Source organism: Mizuhopecten yessoensis, unplaced genomic scaffold (assembly GCF_002113885.1).
Source record: "Mizuhopecten yessoensis strain PY_sf001 unplaced genomic scaffold, ASM211388v2 scaffold5893, whole genome shotgun sequence".
Classification (NCBI taxonomy): Eukaryota; Metazoa; Mollusca; class Bivalvia; order Pectinida; family Pectinidae; genus Mizuhopecten; species Mizuhopecten yessoensis.
Genome location: NW_018406276.1, coordinates 4,572 through 28,279, shown reverse-complemented (window position 1 = coordinate 28,279; position 23,708 = coordinate 4,572). Strand labels below are relative to the sequence as shown.

At 37.7% G+C, this 23,708-nt stretch overlaps 2 protein-coding genes across 2 annotated transcripts in view; both read left to right on the top strand.

The window, feature by feature from the left end:
* The first annotated feature begins 17,232 nt into the window (after positions 1-17,232).
* Positions 17,233-20,553, top strand: LOC110451263 (carnosine synthase 1-like). Its single transcript, XM_021499182.1, has 2 exons — positions 17,233-17,584; positions 18,377-20,553. The coding sequence occupies exons 1-2, from the start codon at positions 17,420-17,422 to the stop codon at positions 19,601-19,603; spliced, it is 1,392 nt and encodes a 463-aa protein (XP_021354857.1). The 5' UTR covers positions 17,233-17,419; the 3' UTR covers positions 19,604-20,553.
* Positions 20,554-23,271: 2,718 nt separating this feature from the next.
* The window catches only part of LOC110451261 (carnosine synthase 1-like), a 4,004-nt gene continuing 3,567 nt past the window's right edge, over positions 23,272-23,708 (top strand). The window contains exon 1 of the mRNA XM_021499179.1: positions 23,272-23,628. Within this exon, the coding sequence (XP_021354854.1) occupies positions 23,464-23,628 (165 nt within the window). The 5' untranslated portion in view covers positions 23,272-23,463. The remainder of the gene's footprint in view (positions 23,629-23,708) is intronic.

Here is a 23,708-nt window from a genome sequence, read left to right as displayed (position 1 = left end):
GAACGACTGAGCAGATTTTGACCAAGGGGGAAGGGGAACAAATTTTTTATAAATGGTGGGTCTGGTCCCCCAGGGGCCTAAGGAGTGGGGCCCAATAGGGGAAACATAGCAAATTCTTTAAAATCCTCCTTATTCTGTAGGAATGAAAGGATTTGTTCCACATTCGTGAGTGAAGGGGAACCAATTTTGTATAAACGGTGGGACTTGCCCTCCTGGGGGCTGAGGGGCGCGGGGCCCAATAGGGCAAATGTAACAAATACTTTAAAATCCATCTTCTTCTGTAGTAATGAAAGGATTTGTTCCATATTTGGTCTGAAGCATCCTTGGGTAAAGGTGAACCAGATTGTATAAACCGTGGGTCTGGCCCCTCAGAGGCCTGAGGTGTGGGGCCCAATAGGGGAAACATGCAGATTTTGACCAAGTTTGGTCTGAAGCATGAATGGGGGAAGGGGATCTTTTTTTGTATAAATGGTAGGTCTGGACCCCTGGGGCTAAGGGGCGGGGCCCGATAGGGGAAATAGAGCAAGTCTTAATATCCATCTTCTTCTGAAGGAAAGGCAGGATTCTGTCCCAATTTTGTCTGAAGCATACTTGGGTGAAGGGGAATCAATTTTGTATAAATGGTGGGTCTCGGCCCCCTCGGGCAGGAGGGGTGGGACCTGATAGGGTAAATAGGGCAATTTCTTGAAAACCTTTCTTCTCCTGAAGGAATTACAGGATTCTGTCCCAATTTTGTGTGAAGTATACTTGGCTGAAGGAGAATCAATTTTGTAATAAAATGGTGGGTCTCGGTCCCCTGGGGCGGGAGGAGCGGGGCTCATTAGGGGAAATGGAGGAAATTCTTTAATATCCTTCTTCTATAGGAATGACAAGATTCTGTCCCAATTTTGTCTGAAGTATAAGCAGTGGGTGTGGTCTACCAGGGGGCAGAAGGGTGGGGCCCAATAGGAGAAATAGAGGTAAAACCTTTAAAATCCTTTTTCAACCATCGGGATTAAGGTAATTTATCCTTATTTAGTCTGGAGCATCCTTGGGCCAAGGGGTCTCAATTTTGTATTATTGGAGGGTATGACCCCCCCCTAGGGGCATAGGGTTGGGGCTCTGTTTGAAGTTTGTTCTCGCTATATCTCAAGTACTGGATGGATCTTTCTGAAATTTCATATGTACTTACAGCACCTACCATGGAGTGCTATATCTTTACTTCATACCAATTATTTTAAACATATGTCAAAAGTAATATTTGAAGAAAGTGTAGATCTTCTGTGATACTGGACCAAAAAAGATGAAAATAACAATAAAAAAGTGGGACCCTGTCTTGACTATTTAGAAGGAGAACAAACCTGGTGTAAATTGATTTATAAGTGATTTTCCTGTTTGAAGCCTAGTAGACTGATAGTCCCATTATTACATGTGTAGAACTACCCTATTAAATGATGTACTTTGTTGAAGCCAATTATATAAGTTACCATCATTGGCACCAGGTATATTGGAGCAGGTAGAAGTTGGGTATAGTTAGTTATTCCTGTTAGCATCAAGTGTATTGGAGCCAGTAAAAAAAGTTATTCCTGTTGGCATCAAGTTTGAGCCAGTAATGCACAGTTTTTCTTGTTGGCATCAGGTATGTTGGAGCCAGTTATAGTTACTGTTGACATCAAATGTGTTGGAGGCAGTTATAGTTGATTATAACTGTTTGCATCAAATATGTTGGGAGCTAGTTATAGTTAAATATTCCTGTTGGCACCAAGAATGTCAGGTACCAAGTGACTTCCTTAAAAAGCAACCCTTAAATTTTATTTCCTAGTTTTACTGAGACGACCCACAGGAAAATCTGACCAGGTTACAAGTCTTCCATCAATGAGATGTTTAACTGAGAAAAGAAGATACACAGAAGTGTACTAGTTTTATACATACATTCAAAACAATTTCTTTTCCACACAATAATTCAATCTTTAGTAAATACAGGCATATCTTTGTTGTTTATGGAACATACTTTCAGGAAATGATGGATACACTTAGAATGTAGCAACTGAAAAGTTGTTTTTCTTTTCGCCGATTCAGTTATTTGTGAAAGGAAAATATTTTGCAAATTTTTAATTGAAATCCCAATGTTAGAAATCGGTCCATTTAGGACTCGCACAACTAAATCAGCCAATCAGCAGGTAGTTCCTATTTGAAATAAGTTCCGGCTAATTACTGGGCCATTGAAGGAGTTTAATAAGGAACTGATGACAGATTTTTAGATAAATGAAATGTTCAGGTATTTAACTTTTGAAAAATATATACTTTTGATATATTTCCATGTCTGTGTGCGGATTTGCACAGGGGCAAAATGTTTGGGGGCGTTTCTGTTTTGGGTCACCGGTTTTGCTTGTAAACTTCCGGTTGTCAACTTCTTGGCGCTGTGACACTCCAATATGCCACTAAACCTACCAAAAAAGTCATTTTGTAGCCTTTGCAAGGTATGTATTAATGAATCTAGACAGTTGTCACTAGTTTTGAACTTCAAATATTAAAGTTATTAGCTAAAATGTTTGGTAATAATATATAGTAAATAATTTAGTTGTGCGAGTTCTTTACTTAAAGAAGGAAATTAACTCTTATTTTAGGTATAGACCCAGTGCTCTATAGTTTATCCCCCAACAAAGATGAACTCCGATTCGTTCAACATGTATAAGTGTAATCGTCTCTACCTCCCTAGAAGGTTTGTCTGTACTCCGTAGTTCTCCTTCTAATATGTCTGTAGAACTATAAAGTATGTAAGAAATTGTTATATTTGTATAAAATATCTTATCAAACGCATAACGTAATCATGTTTTACAATATCATACGAAACGTCAATTTTCTACATTTGATTTGTAAAAATATAACGAAGCCTTGAATGAATTTCCTTGTTTTGTTCTTCCACATGTCAATCGTTACGTCAAAAAAGTAACAATAAAGTAATTGGCATGACGTAATATATATAGGAGCGGCGGGGTCAGTACACAGGTTTTGTTCTTTGCGCTGAATACGCAGTAGCGTATGTTTTCTAATATTAATTATTGAATGCTTATCCTAAACTACAATTTAACTTGTATGCTAAATCTCAATTTTATCATCTATAAACGATGTTGTAAGAGATGATGTCTCCAACCTGAAACATGCTTTTCTTGTAGTCCGAATTATTCTGACGTTTTATCGACTTTTTTTATATCGTTCTGTCGTCGATTAACCGACCGATATAAAAAAAAGTTGATAAAACGTCAGAATAATTCGGACTAGCTTTTCTTGTAACTACATTTTGTAGTTGTCTCCCTTGGTCATTGGTCAGTTTAGGTAGAAACAGATAATTCTTGATTTCCTTCCATCATGACATATTCCAGTGTGCAGGAAAGGTACGGGACATATTCCAGGGGTACAGGAAAGGTACGGGACATGTTCCAGTGTGCAGGAAAGGTACGGGACATATTCCAGTGTGCAGGAAAGGTACGGGACATATTCCAGTGTGCAGGAAAGGTACGGGACATATTCCAGTGTGCAGGAAAGGTACGGGACATATTCCAGTGTGCAGGAAAGGTACGGGACATATTCCAGTGTGCAGGAAAGGTACGGGACATATTCCAGTGTGCAGGAAAGGTACGGGACATATTCCAGTGTGCAGGAAAGGTACGGGACATATTCCAGTGTGCAGGAAAGGTACGGGACATATTCCAGTGTGCAGGAAAGGTACGGGACATATTCCAGTGTGCAGGAAAGGTACGGGACATATTCCAGTGTGCAGGAAAGGTACGGGACATATTCCAGTGTGCAGGAAAGGTACGGGACATATTCCAGTGTGCAGGAAAGGTACGGGACATATTCCAGTGTGCAGGAAAGGTACGGGACATATTCCAGTGTGCAGGAAAGGTACGGGACATATTCCAGTGTGCAGGAAAGGTACGGGACATATTCCAGTGTGCAGGAAAGGTACGGGACATATTCCAGTGTGCAGGAAAGGTACGGGACATATTCCAGTGTGCAGGAAAGGTACGGGACATATTCCAGTGTGCAGGAAAGGTACGGGACATATTCCAGTGTGCAGGAAAGGTACGGGACATATTCCAGTGTGCAGGAAAGGTACGGGACATATTCCAGTGTGCAGGAAAGGTACGGGACATATTCCAGTGTGCAGGAAAGGTACGGGACATATTCCAGTGTGCAGGAAAGGTACGGGACATATTCCAGTGTGCAGGAAAGGTACGGGACATATTCCAGTGTGCAGGAAAGGTACGGGACATATTCCAGTGTGCAGGAAAGGTACGGGACATATTCCAGTGTGCAGGAAAGGTACGGGACATATTCCAGTGTGCAGGAAAGGTACGGGACATATTCCAGTGTGCAGGAAAGGTACGGGACATATTCCAGTGTGCAGGAAAGGTACGGGACATATTCCAGTGTGCAGGAAAGGTACGGGACATATTCCAGTGTGCAGGAAAGGTACGGGACATATTCCAGTGTGCAGGAAAGGTACGGGACATATTCCAGTGTGCAGGAAAGGTACGGGACATATTCCAGTGTGCAGGAAAGGTACGGGACATATTCCAGTGTGCAGGAAAGGTACGGGACATATTCCAGTGTGCAGGAAAGGTACGGGACATATTCCAGTGTGCAGGAAAGGTACGGGACATATTCCAGTGTGCAGGAAAGGTACGGGACATATTCCAGTGTGCAGGAAAGGTACGGGACATATTCCAGTGTGCAGGAAAGGTACGGGACATATTCCAGTGTGCAGGAAAGGTACGGGACATATTCCAGTGTGCAGGAAAGGTACGGGACATATTCCAGTGTGCAGGAAAGGTACGGGACATATTCCAGTGTGCAGGAAAGGTACGGGACATATTCCAGTGTGCAGGAAAGGTACGGGACATATTCCAGTGTGCAGGAAAGGTACGGGACATATTCCAGTGTGCAGGAAAGGTACGGGACATATTCCAGTGTGCAGGAAAGGTACGGGACATATTCCAGTGTGCAGGAAAGGTACGGGACATATTCCAGTGTGCAGGAAAGGTACGGGACATATTCCAGTGTGCAGGAAAGGTACGGGACATATTCCAGTGTGCAGGAAAGGTACGGGACATATTCCAGTGTGCAGGAAAGGTACGGGACATATTCCAGTGTGCAGGAAAGGTACGGGACATATTCCAGTGTGCAGGAAAGGTACGGGACATATTCCAGTGTGCAGGAAAGGTACGGGACATATTCCAGTGTGCAGGAAAGGTACGGGACATATTCCAGTGTGCAGGAAAGGTACGGGACATATTCCAGTGTGCAGGAAAGGTACGGGACATATTCCAGTGTGCAGGAAAGGTACGGGACATATTCCAGTGTGCAGGAAAGGTACGGGACATATTCCAGGGGTGCAGGAAAGGTACGGGACATATTCCAGGGGTGCAGGAAAGGTACGGGACATATTCCAGGGGTGCAGGAAAGGTACGGGACATATTCCAGGTTTGCAGGAAAGGTACGGGACATATCCCAGTGTGCAGGAAAGGTACGGGACATATTCCAGGGGTGCAGGAAAGGTACGGGACATATTCCAGGTTTGCAGGAAAGGAACGGGACATATCCCAGTGTGCAGGAAAGGTACGGGACATATTCCATGGGTGCAGGAAAGGTACGGGACATATTCCAGTGTGCAAGAAAGGTACGGGACATATTCCAGGGGTGCAGGAAAGGTACGGGACATATTCCAGGTTTGCAGGAAAGGTACGGGACATATTCCAGGGGTGCAGGAAAGGGACGGGACATATTCCAGGTTTGCAGGAAAGGTACGGGACATATTCCAGGGGTGCAGGAAAGATACGGGATATATTCCAGTGGTACAGGAAAGGTACGGGACATATTCCAGTGTGCAGGAAAGGTACGGGACATATTCCAGTATGCAGCAAAGGTACGGGACATATTCCAGTGTGCAGGAAAGGTACGGGACATATTCCAGGGGTGCAGAGAATGTGAGGATAGCCATTTGACGATATGAAACACAGTTATACAGGAATTCCACAGAACGAAAGCAGAATGTTTTTGTTTTACATTGTAGTTTGAATTTTATTATTTCAGTAGTTTACAGGAAGTATTTGTAGCTTGTTCAAATCATTTTGTTTCATTGAAATTTCAAGTTAACAGTATTCAACCTGAAGAAACAACATAAATGGTATAACGTTAAGGAAGTACTGGTTATCTCCCTTTGTAGCTTGATTAAACCATAAATATATTTAATGAATGGCGGGCTATAAACAATGAATTAAATGGACCTGGTCTTTTATCACGCAAGCTCAAAATAAAGCACGACTACATTACTATGAACAAACTTACTCTTTCATCATTCTGTGTATATTCTTTTAAAGGTTCTCTATAAATATTATTTATATGGGTTGACCATTTAAAATGACGTTGAAGTTCAAGCCTGGTTGTGTCTAATTGGTAACGTAATTGATATCTGAATCATTGAGGAATAGGTAAAGAGGCAGTGTGTCGTAGTCAAGCCCCCTCGCAAAGACGAGATCGTGTTCTTTATCAGACACAGATTTTACTCTATCACAGAAAAAAAAATCAGAATTCTAAACCTTTGTTCAGATGCTTCACTTTTACATCTTATATAATTATCACATATAGCTGGAAAATAGTAAAACATCGGGTGAAATCCCTGACTGATTGACACAATATGTTGTGCTAAGAAATTAATTATTCTGGAAGAAACGATGCTGACTTACAGAATCGTGTATCTATAGATATTTGGCAATATCATTTTTTTTTTACACACTGTATCAAGTAGAACTATCATTTTAAATGCATGTATTTTTAAAAAAGTATACAAAAACATATGTCATTATCTTAAACTAATGGAAAAGTGGTGTTGTGAGTGGTTATGGTCGAATTCATTCGTACGAAAATTGTGTAATAAGAAAGTGGTAGCCGAGATAATTGAGTGAACATAGGGTCTCCACCCTGACACTTTCCGCTATGTAGTATGGGGCAATAACATTATTCTAACATTTAAGGATTGGGTGACAAAGTTAGCCAAGTATTTCTGTCACTCGTCGCTTCAGTAAGTGTACTACTGACAGGAATAAGTTCTAAAGGAAATAAAGTGAAAAAGATGAACTTACAAATATGAAAATAGAAGATTTCCACTCTGTTATTTCATGTTCATCACGAGCTGACTTTTATCATAGTATGGAAATTGTATGACTGATAAATGTCGTTTGAATACAATTTAATTAGACGACTTTCCGTTTCGGTGGTGATGTGTGTAATCAGTCACAGTAACATCATACCTGACTAAGTACGTAGCGTCTAACATCAGTCAGAGGTAATACAACACAAAATGGCCAGCCAGGAGTGTGTTACATACAGCGACCAAGTCAGAGTAACCGGACACTTCATCCGACGGTTTTGTTGTACAAGGTTAAGTTACACGTGGAAATCTTTACATACCTACCTACCTACCTACATACAATACACGCGTGTAATGTATCTTGACAAAGCAAATGCGTCAAAGACAAGTCACAAACAGCTCAATTGACACTTGCAAAATTACACGCACATGCTTTTATGAAAAAAACCCCATCTAGCCCATGTTTTATTGTCCAATAAACCGTGGACTTGCATAATTTATTGTGTATACTGTACAGTTCTATATAAGGAAACTCAGTTATTTGGATTGATTGTGATCGGTGGTCCAAGAGTGGCTCGTTAACAGACCCTTTATAAAGATAACAAAATACCGTCTAATGTGTTAAATTCTCAAAAGAAACCCCATTTCATTATCTCAACAGCAGAGTTTACTATATATAACAATAATATTCTATGTAAGATGTTCGTCACTGAATTAACAGATAACTGTTGGACTTTCCATTTTGTTGTATCTTAATCAAGACTTGACTATTGGTAACATATGTTTCATTTTCCAACAATGTGGCTAATTACTTATGTTTACATCGCCATTTTATATATACTTGAACACCTTACATGGGCTTCCGTTGCATGTATACAGCTTTCAATGTGATTGTGATAAAAAAGGTTTCTTCATAAGTTAATAAAACCCGTCTATTTTCATATTTGCAGATTTACATAGGCGACTATCCTGCTAAAAATGATTTACTATAAACGCATAGACAAAAGCTGATGAAACAATTCAATGTATCACAACTTCAGTTGGAGTTTTACCATCTAACCGAACTGTCAAATAGCCAAGCCTAACCGCCCAATCAAGCTTACCAACAGCCAGAACATGCACTAGCATACCCAAACTATATCTTACCAAGCTGTGGTGCTTCTCAGGACAGAATGTGTGTCTGTATGAGTTGAATTCAAGTGTCAGAGTAAGCAAGGTAGTGCAGGCTGCCTCGCGCATAACGAGACATTATTAAGGATAAACAGTTAAAAAAAACTCCTGTTAGGTGACATTTTAACACTATGTCAATAGCTTATATAGCTCCTTAACCCAATTATAGGTAGGTTGAAAATAGAGTTTGACTGGATAAATTGCTTAAACCGTAGATATGGCAATATTGTGTCATTTGCATAGAAATAAAAAAGGTGTACGTAATCGTAGCACAAAATGTCTGCAATGTAGAGGTTAAGCCAATGTCATGTCGCATACATTTTGGGATTCAATATGAAAAACGTCAACAGCTTTCATAACATTTGACTTAAAAAAGTAGGTCATTATTTAAATTTCATCGTATGACGTAATACAATTGTACTGTATATGTGAAAAATATAGGTTACTTTTGTTAAGTCAAGTGTCTATCGAAACAAGTCATACCTCGAGTATACAACAAGATATGATGTCAAAATTGTAGCAATTTACGTTAAATCATAATGCGCAAATTGCATTCGTCAAAGGATTGTACGATAGTTTTACTTAAAGTGTTTATTTTACACTGGGCGTCAAACAATTTTAAAGTTTCCTATGAGTAATCATATTTCAATTCTTATTCTACAGGTCATTATTGTTGGACATGGGGTTTCAAATCACGGAGCAGGAAAAATGGATTCTTTTTATTAGGTATGATTACAACACAGACCAAACAGATATCGAGAAACACGCAAGTAACATAATCCAACTTCTTGGAGATAGAGTGAAAGATATTGACGGGTGTTTTACTTTTGCTGAAGAGGTCTCACCAATAACGGCTGTGATATCTGAGAAACTCAGAGGGTTACATCTGGACGCTACCATAGCAGTGTGGACAAGCAAAAAGCATCTGAATCTCTGAGATCTGAAACAAGCAATTCTACAATAAAGACAGAAACATTTTCTCCATTGTCCTATTGCATTCAATCAGAAGATGGCATCAAAGAAGCCAAGCAAATAACATATCCTGCTATTCTCAAGCCGAAATACAACGCCTGGGGAGTGGTGAAGGTGATATCTGAAGACGATTGCATTCTACAATACAACATTATACAGAACATATTTAGAGCATCTACAATTGAGGAAACTTTTGGAACGTCAATGATCCTCATGGAACATTTTGATAGTCTCTCCTAAGAGGTGGACGTGGTGATGTTCGGAGGCAAGCTTATGGCTGCATTTATTACCGACATTGGTCTCTACCTCCCTAGCATGTTTGACTGCACACCGTATGCATATCTTCTAATCTGCCTGCAGAACGTCAAGACCAACTGAGGACAACCGCGCTGCATTGCTGTTGCAAAGTCGATTTACTCGATGGAGTTTTCAACACAGAGTTTAAGATGACAAAGACCGATCCTAAACTCGTTGAAGTCAATGGAAGAGTAGGCAGTTTTCGTAGATGTATCGTCTACGAAAAATACATGGCGTCAACTTATGGGGAATCAAGCCATGTTTTCTAGAAGTCACCACTATTTTCTTTGCTGTCGGAACCCTTTCTTTTCAGTAAGTTTCATGAAAAACAGCTTCTGGAAGAAGGCGTTTGTTTAAAACTGAAAGATATGGTTGAAGCAAAGGACATTCTGCTGGTGATGCGACCCGAGACAGAAGAACTGCCCAGTGAGGATGAATTAATTCTCATGCCTTTCTGTCATCTAGTTGCACTCAACAAAACGAGTATAAAGCGTGCTAAACAAACGCTCACAGGAACTTCTCAGGAACCTCGGATTTAACGGGTTCGAATTTGTCATTAAACGATTAACAAGTCTGTGGGCATAATAGGTACAGAGGAGGTAAACCAAACCTCTTAAATGCCATTTTATAAACACCTTCGAAAACTACCATATAAGAAGCACGTTAGTATCTTCTATAAGAAAACACTTGTAAATAATATGAATTTAATATTTGTATAAGCACTGCCTAAAACATCCATATAAGGAGTATTTTCTACATAAAAATCACTTGTAAATTATCAAAATAATGTATTCATTTTTTGGAGCTACTGTTCGACTCTGTATGTCTAGGTATTATCACTATAGGCAACCGAATCATTCAGATGATGCTGTGAAAATTAACATATTTTACCCAGTGTGTGGAAATGACGTTTAAAAACAACAACATTGTATTCAGTTAAAAAGTCCATAGTTATGTTTACGGAACATGTATTCAACTGTCGTTTTTTTCAGCTGTTCCCTCCATCTTCTCCCTGATTAGAACGCATACTCACTCAATCTGAAAACACCGTAGCGGTAGAAACGAGTTTGAGTACCACACTAATCTCTGACCTCATCACCTTGGACAACAATTCTGTACATGGCAAACAAATCCAAAACATAGTGCGGGTGAAATCTAACGACTCCAGATATCATTTTTTTTTAAAAACCGTATTGCTTATCAGCCCCATTATATGTTTTTAGTAACAGTGACCTTGGTAATGGCCTTCGGACTTTTTACGTCCCTATTACACATTTTCATATTACAATCTGTCATCGAGCTTGATTTCAAAAAGATTCGTTTTCTGGATTCCTAGGTCTTTTAAGAAACAGTAACTTTTTCCTTGACCTAACTAATTCTTAGATAATTTGCGGCTGACAGATGGACACCTGCACCTTCGATATGGAACCCTAATGAGTTGTTTTGGTGTTTATTCACTTTCTATTTTTCCAAAAACGTTTGTTCAAAAATGAAATCGTGTTCTCAAATATGTTTTGTTTTAAAATCAAGCAGGGCCAAAACTAGTTGGCTAAATATCAACAACAGTCTTGTAAGAGTAAACGAGCATCAGAACAAGGCCGGGATCCAAACCTTTTACCTCCAACCATAATCAGGTAGGTGCTCAACCCAACTGAACTTACAGATCAGCAGTATTTCATTGGACTTAACCGATAACAGTTATATCGTAAGCGTGTTTAAGGGGAGATTACTGTAGGTTTGAAAACTTGAGAACAATTCTCTAGCGTTTTACCTGCATTTGGACAGGGATCATTAATCAATAACTTATAAGTAGATTATCAGAAATAAGAAACAAACACAGAGAATACAAAAGTGTAAACAAAGCCGCTATTCGAGTTAAAAAACGATATAACTAATGCAAAATACGAACAAAGGAGACAATTAAACAGACAGATTTGAAAAGTATCAAAGATAATAAGACCAGGTATTCTAGAAGACAAAGAGTCTTCTGCATCATCGAGTACAATACCATTTAAATCACATAGGTCAGATTCAAGTACATCACCCTTTTCATAGCCAGAACTAGGGTAGTAACAATGTAACAACAAGGCACATTAGACCTATATATCAAACAAATAACATATGTTCTAATGAGATGATGATGATGATGATGATGATAACGATGATGATACTTTTCACTTATCTTCATCTCCTGCATCTTTGGATACCTTATGTTGTGTTTTTATTACATCAAGATTGGTAACAATAAATTACCTGAAAATTTTACCAAATCTTTTCTTTATTTTTCCTTTTTCGAAACTCATCTGTAAACTGAATGGAAGTCAAAAGTTAGTTGTCATACACTGCATGAGCGATTGCAAAAACAAGCAGGAAAAACACCTAAATGGGAATGATTACAGTATTCTAAGATTCATCAAGCTTTAGACGTTAGATAGTAATATATAAAATCACAGATTGCTGGGGTTCTTTTCCTTCATGTCACAGCCAATCGACCAGTCTTTGACTAGCTTGTGTCACAAAATGCCATGGATACCACAAATAAATCACTTTCAACACAATCTTACAGCTTAAGATTGAACCTCTACGGTAGTAGTAATATTAAGACTTGTTTTTTACTTTTTCTGTTTGGGGTTATGTGTGCACAGGAAATAGTCTCGCCCATATAAATGAAATGCTAGCCTGAAACAATATTCCCGGTAGGAAAATGCTAATATTATTTTTGTTACCATTCTGTTTAAAAATTCACACAAACCTTCCAAAAATTGAAAACACCTTTATATATTATATTATTCAAAATAATGTTCATAACAAAAGCATACATCTCACTACGTTACTTAGAAGTAATCCTACATTCCGTAACCAACCTAAATTCTATACTGATATTGAACATAATAGGGTTAAAAACAATCTTATACCACCATAGTTTATTTTATGTATAATATTAGGGACAGGGCCAAATTGGGAATCCAGGCCCATGAGTCATGAAACAAACTTAAGCTTTGACTTTTCAAATCACAAATAACGTCATAAAAAAGACATCATATTTGATTGGCTAAGCAAAAACTTAAGTCGAATATTGTTTCATGATCCTGATGTCTGTCGATTGGGGACAATCAGTGACGAAACAGATCGGTATGTCACTAACCAAATGATTGGATTGAGTCACCAAGAATTATATGTATGTAATATTGGTTTACCATTTGTTTACTCTTTTATTCAAGATTATATAATAGACAAAAACATCATTATTTGTTCCAGATTATTTCTTAAAAGAGTGAAAGAATTTGACGGGTGTTTTACTTTTACTGAAGAAGATACACCAATAACTGCTGTCATATTTGGCAAACTTAAACTCAGAGGATTTCATCCTGACGCAGCCATAACAGTGAGGAGCAAACAAAAAACCTACGAAGCCATGAAATCCAACACAAGTAATACTCCATTCAAGACAGAAAAATATTCGCCCCTTTCCTTTCGAATCCAAAATGAAAGTGATATAAAAGAGGCCAAGGAGATAAAGTTTCCTGCCAATCTCAACCCGGAACACGACGCGAGTTCCTGGGGAGTTGTGAAGGTTATATCTGAAGACGACTGTCTTTTACAGTACAATAAGATACAGAAAATATTTTAAAAAATCACGCTTTGGAGAAACGTTTGGAACGTCAATGATCCTCATGGAACTTCTTGAAGGTCTGTCCTACGAGGTGGACGTGGTGATTTACGAAGGGGAGCTCATGGCTTCATTTATTACCGATATTGGCCTCTACCTCCCAAACAGGTTTGAGTGCAAATCCGTTTGCACACCTTCTAATCTGTTTGCAGAACGTCAAGACCAACTGAGGACAGCCGCGCATCATTACTGTTGTAAAGTCGGTTTACTCAATGGAGTTTTCAACACAGAGTTTAAGATGACACTATCCGATCCAAAACTCGTTGAAATCAATGGAAGAGTAGGCAGTTTTCATAGATGTATTGTCTACGAGACAATATATGGCGTCAACTTATGGGAGATTGCAGCTGCCATAGCTTGTGGAATTAAGCCTTGTTTTCCAGAAGTAACCCCAAGATGCTTTGCTGTCAGAGCCTATCTCTGCATAAGCTTTCACTGAGAGCAGGTTTTGAAAGACGACGTTTGTCTAAAGCTAAGTTCTATGGCTGAGGCAAACGATATACTCCTGCTCAGGGAGAGCGAGACAACAGACCTGCAATGGGAGGATGAGGAATTCCTTCGACCTTTCTGTCATCTAGTTGCGCTTAACAAAACAAGTACAGAGTGTGACAGACAAACGCTTCCACAGGTTTTCCAGGACATCGCATTTACTGGGACCGATTATGACATTGAACAATTCACTAGTGTGTGGGCTTAATATTTATATAAAACTGCCAACATTTTCCTGACAGAAGAGGTAAACAAAATATATCAAGTGAATTAAAAGTGTGTAAACACTGCCTTAAAATACCATATAGGTAGCACACCAGTAACTTCTATATAAACACCACGTGTAAACAATACGAATTCAATGTTTTTATAAGCACTGCTTAATCTAAAACACTGCCTTAAAATACCATATAGGTAGCACCCCAGTAACTTCTATATAAACACCACTTGTAAACAATACGACTTCAACGTTTTTATAAGCCCTGCTTAAACTCCCATAAAGGAGTATCCCCCAGCGTCTATCCTTTAAATAAAAACGACTAGGTAATTATAAATATGATTCATTTTAGCTACTATTTGACGTATTGTCCTGCTGTAAAAAGTTTGTTAAGTATTTAACCCTGTGACCTTGACAGATATGCTACAGGCCACATAGAATGATATGATTTCCTCCCACATTAGACATTTTGTGGACTGCCAGCTCAGGCAAAAGAGTGAAAAATTAATGTATAGATAATTATTGTAAAATGAACATGTTTAGAATAGTTGGTATAAATGTTTTAAAATATTTGACACCAGTTAAATTTGAAATGTGTTAAGGTCATTCGAATTGATTTGAATAAACAACTTTAGGCCCGTCAACACAGCCCATCACTGGGGCAGTGCCATATCCCAAGGACGCTACTGGTAGCATGCATGTGTTGCCTAACTGTATGCCTATTGATTAAACACATCCGAACTTTAAGTAAGTCTATGCGATTCATTTCAACAAATCAAATAGTCCAGCATTTCAACATTATGCTGGCTGAATAGTATTACCTAAGGACTTTTGGTATTTCAGAGAAACACAGTTTGTGATGTAAAACCGGAGGAAAGCGCTGGATATTGGCACGGGAAAAAAATGCAAAGATGCAGAACATAATATACATAGCATACAAACACATTTGCCGGTTACGACTCTCACCGATTGGAAATGATATGGAGAATTTTCACGATATATATGATACTACCTATTAATGATTTTTATATCTGCTTAAGGAAAGTAAGACCCAAGGGACGTGGCAGCCCTTCACATGGGAAATGCCGATCGCATGATTGTATTCAACTATTCATGCCGTTACATGTACATTGACTATTGGTTGGCAACCTGAGACGATTTCCTGTTATGACTTTTCGACAACGTCCCGGTGTTGGCCAGGACACTAGTGCCTATCCTGTAAGCATGGATATAACAATCAATTCATGCCCATGATGTGAATACGTGTTCATGTGGTATTTTTTTTATGATTTTAAGAAGTACAGCTCTAATTTCATCAACATGTTTTTACATAAAATGCGAAATAAACATGTCCGTCTCTTAAAAAGATCATTTATCATTTATATTTTAAGATGCAATTTGATAATGCAAACGATTGTAATCCATAAAACGCATGCAGACAGTACACAATGATTTGAAATATGCTAAGTTTTATCCGCATAACACTTTAGACTTAGTCTGGTTGAGCATGTTCGCGCGCCACACGGTGTGATATCCACGGAACAAATAGGACTATCGATATACATGTTACACAAAGCGTTGAGCCTTTACTGCTGTTAAATAATATTCTTTCAAAATCGTCTCAAGGTATCGTTTGTTTATTACGAATACCATTCCGTGGTGTAGAGTTCATGTTTTTGTTTCTCAGCACTTATGAAGAATGGTTTCAAAACAAGTGGTTTGCATTTCTACATGACAAGTTTCGGTAATGATTCCAGATAACGTCTTTAATCTTTTCCCCATTTTGGTCATTCTTCTTTGGAGATATATTGGTCACGACATTGCAATTTTGTTAATATCGACTACAACAATGTGTTAGTGGATGGGTGTGACCGAAAAGGAGTTAAAAGTATATGATTAATGTTTGTGATTGAAATAAATATCATTCTAGCAGTATGTGATGAGTTGGTTGTGCAGTAAGCTTGAATCGGTTGATTTGGACAACAACTGGAAAGAAGAACATTTGGGACATGTTGAAAAATGTAGTTTGTAATGCTATTACTAGTTTTTATTAAGTAATTGTTTTCCGGATAGTTCTCATTCTATAAAGTCCGCTAGAACATCTAATATTTATATCAAATATCTTATAAAGCATATAACGTACTAAGCTGTTACAATATGAAACGGAACATCAAGTTTCTACATTATGTATAAATATTACAAAGTCTGGAATGAATTTCCTTGTTTTGTTCTTCCACGTGTCAATCGTGACGTCATACTATTGTTAAACTGACATGAGTTAAATCCAACCTACCTACATACTATTGAATATATAGGGGCGGCTGGTTCAGTACACACGTTCTGTTCTTTCCACTTGATATGCAGTGGCGTTTTTTTCTAACATTACTTCGTGTATGCTTATTCTAAATAATAATTTAAATTTTATGCTAAATCTCAATTGTATCATCTATATGCGTTTGTTAAGATATGATACTGTTACACCTGATATATGTTTTCCTCGTAACTAGTTGTCTTCCTTTTTCATTGGTCAGTTGCGGTAGAAACGGCTTATTCTTGATTATTTTTCATCATCACATGTGTGTAGGGAACTTTATGACATATTCCAGGGGTGCAGATAACGAGAGAGTATCCATTTGACGATGTGAAACAGAGTTATACATGTACGGGAATCTACAGAATATTTGGCAGACTACTTTATTTTGATGGTTTGAATTTTATTATTGCAGCAATTTTCAGGAAGTATTAGAAGCTTGTTCAAAATAAATATTATTTTCTTCGTTAAATCAATATCAATGTAATTCCTTTGAAGATTTCTCCCTAAACATTATTTTTATTGGTAGCCCATTTTACGCGGTCGTTGAAGTTCAAGCCTGGTTGACTGAATCATTGAGGAATATGTGAGGAGGCAGTGTGTCGTTGTCAAGCCCCCTTGCAAAGAATACTCTTCCACAGAACATCATTCAAAATTCTAAACCTTTGTTCAGATGCTTAACATTATTGGCATATATAATTATTATGTAAAGCTGAAAAACGTTGAAATCCTTTGGTGAAATCCCTAACCGATTTATAAAACAAAAATGACTGATAATTTAATTATTCTGGAAGAAATCTTTCAGAATTAGAGCAGATTTATGTCAACGTAAGCAGTTTATTACACACTCTGTATAAAGTAGCTATGCAGAATCATTATAATAAGCACACGAGTTTTTTTTATAGATGAATACGGTACATGTATGTCATTATGTCGAACATCGTAATAAACATGTGAGGGTATTTGTGTTGGGAGTGCTTATGGTTGAATTCATTCGCACAAAAGCTGTTTATAAGAAAGCGATGGACGACTGATAAATGTCGTTTTCGTACAATTTTATTATACGACGTTCCGTTTCAGTGGTGATGTATGTACATGTTACCGGTCATGCATGACAACATACTTGACTACTAGTACTTAATCGCTTTCAAAATCGCATAGATGTCAGAGGTAATACAACCAGAACACAAAATGGCCAGCCAGGAGTGTGTTACATACCCCGACCAAGTCAGAGAAAAACTGGCAGGCAAGACTATCCTGATCATCGGATCAAGTACTTCTGGACACCGATTAGTGTGGGATATTTTCACAAGCGCAAAAATCAAGGTAAGTAAAAAAGCACCTATTAAGCGCTGTGATTTTCAGATTTATCCAAAATAAAATATGAACATCGAGGACCTACTTCTTATTTCTGACAAAAAAAAGTTTGGTTTGGCTATTGGAAAAATATTCAACCAAGCAATGGATGGTTGCTTAAAAAGGCCGTTTCCGGACTTTCTCTTTACTAAAGGATAAAATTATATCTGATTGCATATCAAAGCTTGATCAAATGTGGGTTTCCGGGGCGCCAAAGTAAAATTCATGCAAACAACACACATTTTATTTACTAAATGCAAAGTTATAACCAATTAAAACTTCTATTTATCTAAACGTAAAATGTCCAACTGATAGGTATGACGTTAAAATTGTTGCAAATCAATGTTTTTCATTGTTTCCTTTCTTTTGGACGTCAATGCCTACTGATCAAAAATGGAAAATGGTCATGTGAAATAACATATGGCCATCAAATTATTTTTCAACAGGTTTCATTAGCCTGCATCCTTTGGAAAATCTTCAGTTTGTCAGTCAATAGTCGATACATTTTACGGAAATTGTGACATTCGGAACAACCTCTTTAATACCAAATAGAATGCGACGTGTAAATACCATATGCTGAGTAACAGGGATCAATACGTTACTTATTATCTAAAGAAAGCGTCGTCGATGTTTTGAAATTGAATTTGAAATACTTGACCAGTTTATAGTTACCATTTCTGATAAGATAAACTGAGTGTCACACCTTCTTATTGATAGAAAATGTTTCCAAACTGTAGTTTAATAATCATGTTTATTTTACAGGTCATAATGGTTGGACACAAAAAATCAAATGATGGAGCAGGAACAGTGGAAACATTTTTCCATTATGATTATTACACAGATCAATCAGATATTGAGAAACACGCAAGTAACATAATCCAACTTCTTGGAGATAGAGTGAAAGATATTGACGGGTGTTTTACTTTTACTGAAGAAGATACACCAATAACTGCTGTTATATTTGAGAAACTTAAACTCAAAGGATTTCATCCTGACGCAGCCATAACAGTGAGGAGCAAACAAAAAACCTACGAAGCCATGAAATCCAACACAAGTAATACTCCATTCAAGACAGAAAAATATTCGCCCGTTTCCTTTCGAATCCGAAATGAAAGTGATATAAAAAAGGCCAAGGAGATAACGTTTCCTGCCATTCTCAAGCCGGAACACGACGCGAGCTCCTGGGGAGTTGTGAAGGTTATATCTGAAGACGACTGCCTTCTACAGTACAACAAAATACAGAAAGAGTTTAAAGAATCCTCCTTTGGAGAAACGTTTGGAACGTCAATGATCCTCATGGAACTTCTTGATGGTCTCTCCTACGAGGTGGACGTGGTGATTTACGAAGGCCAGCTCATGGCTGCATTTGTAAGCGACATTGGTCTCTACCTCCCTAACAGTTATGCCTGCACTTCGGTATGCATTCCTTCTAATCTGTCTGCAGAACGTCAAGACCAACTGAAGACAGCCGCGCATCATTGTTGTTGTAAAGTCGGTTTAGTCAATGGTGTTTTCAATTCAGAGTTTAAGATGACATCTTCCGGTCCAAAACTCGTTGAAATCAATGGCAGAGTAGGCAGTTTTCGTAGATGTATCGTCTACGAGACAATATATGGCGTCAACTTATGGGAGATTGCAGCCGCCATAGCTTGTGGAATCAAGCCTTGTTTTCAAGAAGTAACCCCAAGATGCTTTGCTGTCGGAGCCTATCTCTACATTAGGTTTCACGGAGAGCAGTTTTTTAAAGAAGACATTAGTCTAAAGCTAAGTTCTATGGCTGAAGCAAACGATATACTCCTGCTCAGGGAGAGCGAGACAATAGACCTGCAATGCGAGAATGAAGAATTTCTCAGACCTTTCTGTCATCTAGTTGCGCTTAACAAAACAAGTACAAAGCATGCTAGACATATGCTCACACAGCTTTTCCAGGACCTCGGATTTACTGGGACCGATTATGACATTGAACAATTCACAAGTGTGTGGGCTTAATATTTATATAAAACTGCCAACATTTTCCTGACAGTCAGGTAAACAAAACATATCAAGTGAATTAAAATTGTGTAAACACTGCCTAAAAATACAATATAGGTAGCACACCAGTAACTTCTATATAAACACCACTTGTAAACAATACGAATTCAACGTTTTTATAAGCACTGCTTAAACTACCATAAAGGAGTATACCCCAGCGTCTATCCTTTAAATAAAAACGACTTGTTAATTATAAATATGATTCATTTTAGCTACTATTTGACGTATTGTCCTGCTGTAAAAAGTTTGTAATGTATTTAAACCTGTGACCTTGACAGATATACTACAGGCCACATAGAATTATATGATTTTCTCCCACATTAGACATTTTGTGGACTGCCAGCTCAGGCAAAAGAGTGAATAATTAATTAATAGATAATTATTGTAAAATGAACATGTTTAGAATAGTTGGTATAAATGTTTTAAAATATTTGAAACCAGTTAAATTTGAAATGTGTTAAGGTCATTCGAATTGATTTGAATAAACAACTTTAGGCCCGTCAACACAGCCCATCACTGGGGCAGTGCCATATCACAAGGACGCTACTGGTAGCATGCATGTGTTAGTCATTTCATGTGTAGAATTGTATATATAAGCACGACCCTACCTGTATGCCTATTGATTAAACACATCTGAACTTAAAGTAAGTCTATGTGATTCATTTCAACAAATCAAATAGTCCAGCATTCCAACATTATGCTGGCTAAATAGTATTACCTAAGGACTTTTGGTATTTCAGAGAAACACAGTTTGTGATGTAAAACCGGAGGAAAGCGCTGGATATTGGCACGGGAAAAAAATGCAAAGATGCAGAACATAATATACATAGCATACAAACAAATTTGCCGGTTACGACTCTCACCGATTGGAAATGATAAGGAGAAGTTTCACGATATATATGAAACTACCTATTTTGATTGATCAGTTCCAAATAAAGATAGATAACAGGTGAGTGGGCCGAAAAAGTTACCTTGAATTTTATCTGCGGTTTCAAATTCTGGAAGAACACATTGTGTCTTCATGCATAGTAATTGTATATTCGGTTGTTGGACTCTCGGGGAAGTGCCAGATCTTCAGGCCACACATGGTGACAAGCATATGTATGTGTTTTCGTGCCTGGAAAATGTTTTTTTTATGTTCTATCTATGAGTATCTAGTGGGGATCTCAATCATTTCCATATTATGACTAGGAAACTTCGTTTCCGGGACGGGGATATATTCCAAGGCCAGGCATGAGTGTATTTCTTTTGCCATGCCTAATATAACATATTAGGTTAATCATTTTCGTATGGTTTGTTTATTACGACTGCTATTCCGTGGTGTAGAGTTCCTGTTTTTGTTTCTCAGCACTTATGAAGTATGTTTGTTTATTACGACTGCCATTCCGTGGTGTAGAGTTCCTGTTTTTGTTTCTCAGCACTTATGAAGTATGGTTTGTTTATTACGACTGCCATTCCGTGGTGTAGAGTTCCTGTTTTTGTTTCTCAGCACTTATGAAGTATGGTTTGTTTATTACGACTGCCATTCCGTGGTGTAGAGTTCCTGTTTTTGTTTCTCAGCACTTATGAAGTATGGTTTGTTTATTACGACTGCTATTCCGTGGTGTAGAGTTCCTGTTTTTGTTTCTCAGCACTTATGAAGAATGGTTTCAAAACAAGTGGTTTGCATTTCTACATGACGAGTTTCGGCAACGATTCCAGATAACGTCTTTAATCTTTTTCCCATTTTGGTCATTCTTCTTTGGAGATATATTGGTCACGACATTGCAATTTTGGTAATATCGATTACAACAATGTGTTAGTGGATGGGTGTGACCGAAAAGGAGTTAAAAGTATATGATTAATGTTTGTGATTGAAATAAAGTATCATTCTAGCAGTATGTGATGAGTTGGTTGTGCAGTAAGCTTGAATCGGTTGATTTGGACAACAACTGGAAGAAGAACATTTGGGACATGTTGAAAAATGTAGTTTGTAATGCTATTACTAGTTTTTATTAAGTAATTGTTTTCCGAATAGTTCTCATTCTATAAAGTCTGCTAAAACATCTAATATTTGTATCAAATATCTTATAAAGCATATAACATACTCAGGTTTTACAATATGAAACGGAACATCAAGTTTCTACATTATGTATAAATATTACAAAGTCTGGATTGAATTTCCTTGTTTTGTTCTTCCACGTGTCAATCGTGACATGAGTAAAATCCACCCTACCTACATACTATTGAATATATAGGGGCGGCTGGTTCAGTACACACGTTCTGTTCTTTCCACTTGATATGCAGTAGCGTTTTTTTCTAACATTACTTCGTGTATGCTTATTCTAAATACCAATTAAAATTTCATGCTAAATCTCAATTGTATCATCTATAAGCGTTTGTTTAGATATGTTATTATACCTTTTGGTAAAATCTCGTAATCTGATTGGTTGAGAAAGATGTGAACATTTTCAATGTTACTTGCTCGTTTTACAAAGATAAAGAAGACAGGGTGACTTTCCAAAAAATATCACATGCGCCAAACGTCTGAGTGCACAGTTCGTCCCAGTGCCAGGGTGTTATTCCAAAAAATGTTACATGCTCCAAACGTATGCGTGCACGGTTCGTCCCAGTGCCAGGGTGTTATCAAATCACATTCATGGTTGGTTCATTCGACAACTGTTGAGGTGAACTCTTGGTTTATGTCAAATCAACACAAGGACCTTTAAAAATTCGCCTCGGTCAACAATGCTTCCTTGGGGTGAAAATATGCAATATCGCCCTCTCATGAATGTGATATTTATATAATTCTGTAACACCTGATATATGTTTTCCTCGTAACTAGTTGTCTTCCTTTTTCATTTGTCAGTTTATTCTTGATTATTTTTCATCATCACATGTGTGTAGGGATCTTTAAGACATATTCCATGGGTGCAGATAACGTGAGAGTATCCATTTGACGATGTGAAACAAAGTTATACATGTACGGGAATCTTCAGAATAATAGCAGATTTTTTTATTTTGATGGTTTGAATTTTGTTATTGCAGTAATTTAAAGGAAGTATTAGAAGCTTGTTCAAAATAAATATTTTTTCTCCGTTAAATCAATATCAATGTAATTCTTTTGAAGATTTCTCCCTAAACATTATTTTTATTGGTTGCCCATTTTACACGGTCGTTGAAGTTCAAGCCTGGTTGTTTCTGATTGGTAACGTAATTGACAACTAAATCTTTGAGGAGTATGTGAGGAGGCAGTGTGTCGTTGTCAAGCCCCCTTGCCAAGAATTTGCTCTTCCACAGAACATTATTCAAAATTCTAAACCTTTGTTCAGATGCTAAACATTATTGTCATATATATTTATCATATAAAGCTGGAAAACGTTGAAATCCTTTGATGAAATCTCTAACCGATTTATAAAACAAAAATGACTGATAATTTAATTATTCTGGAAGAAATCTTTCAGAATTAGAGAATTGTGTATACACAGGTTTATGTCAACGTCAGCAGTTTATTACACACTCTGTATAAAGTAGCTATACAGAATCATTTTAATAAGCACACGAGTTTTTTTTAAAAATTGACGAATACGGTACATGTATGTCATTATCTGTCGAACATCGTAATAAACATGTGACGGTATTTGTGTTGGGAGTGCTTATGGTTGAATTCATTCGCACAAAAGCTGTTTATAAGAAAGCGGTGGACGACTGATAAATGTCGTTTTCGTACAATTTTATTAGAGGACGTTCAGTTTCAGTTGTGATGTATGTACATGTTACCGGTCATGCCTGACAACATACTTGACTACTAGTACTTAATCGCTTTCAAAATCACATAGATGTCAGAGGTAAAACAACCAGAACACAAAATGGCCAGCCAGGAGTGTGTTACATACCCCGACCAAGTCAGAGAAAAACTGGCAGGCAAGACTATCCTGATCATCGGATCAAGTACTTCTGGACACCGATTAGTGTGGGATATTTTCACAAGCGCAAAAATCAAGGTAAGTAAAAAAGCACCTATTAATCGCTGTGATTTTCAGATTTATCCAAAACAAAATATGAACATCGAGGAACTTCTTCC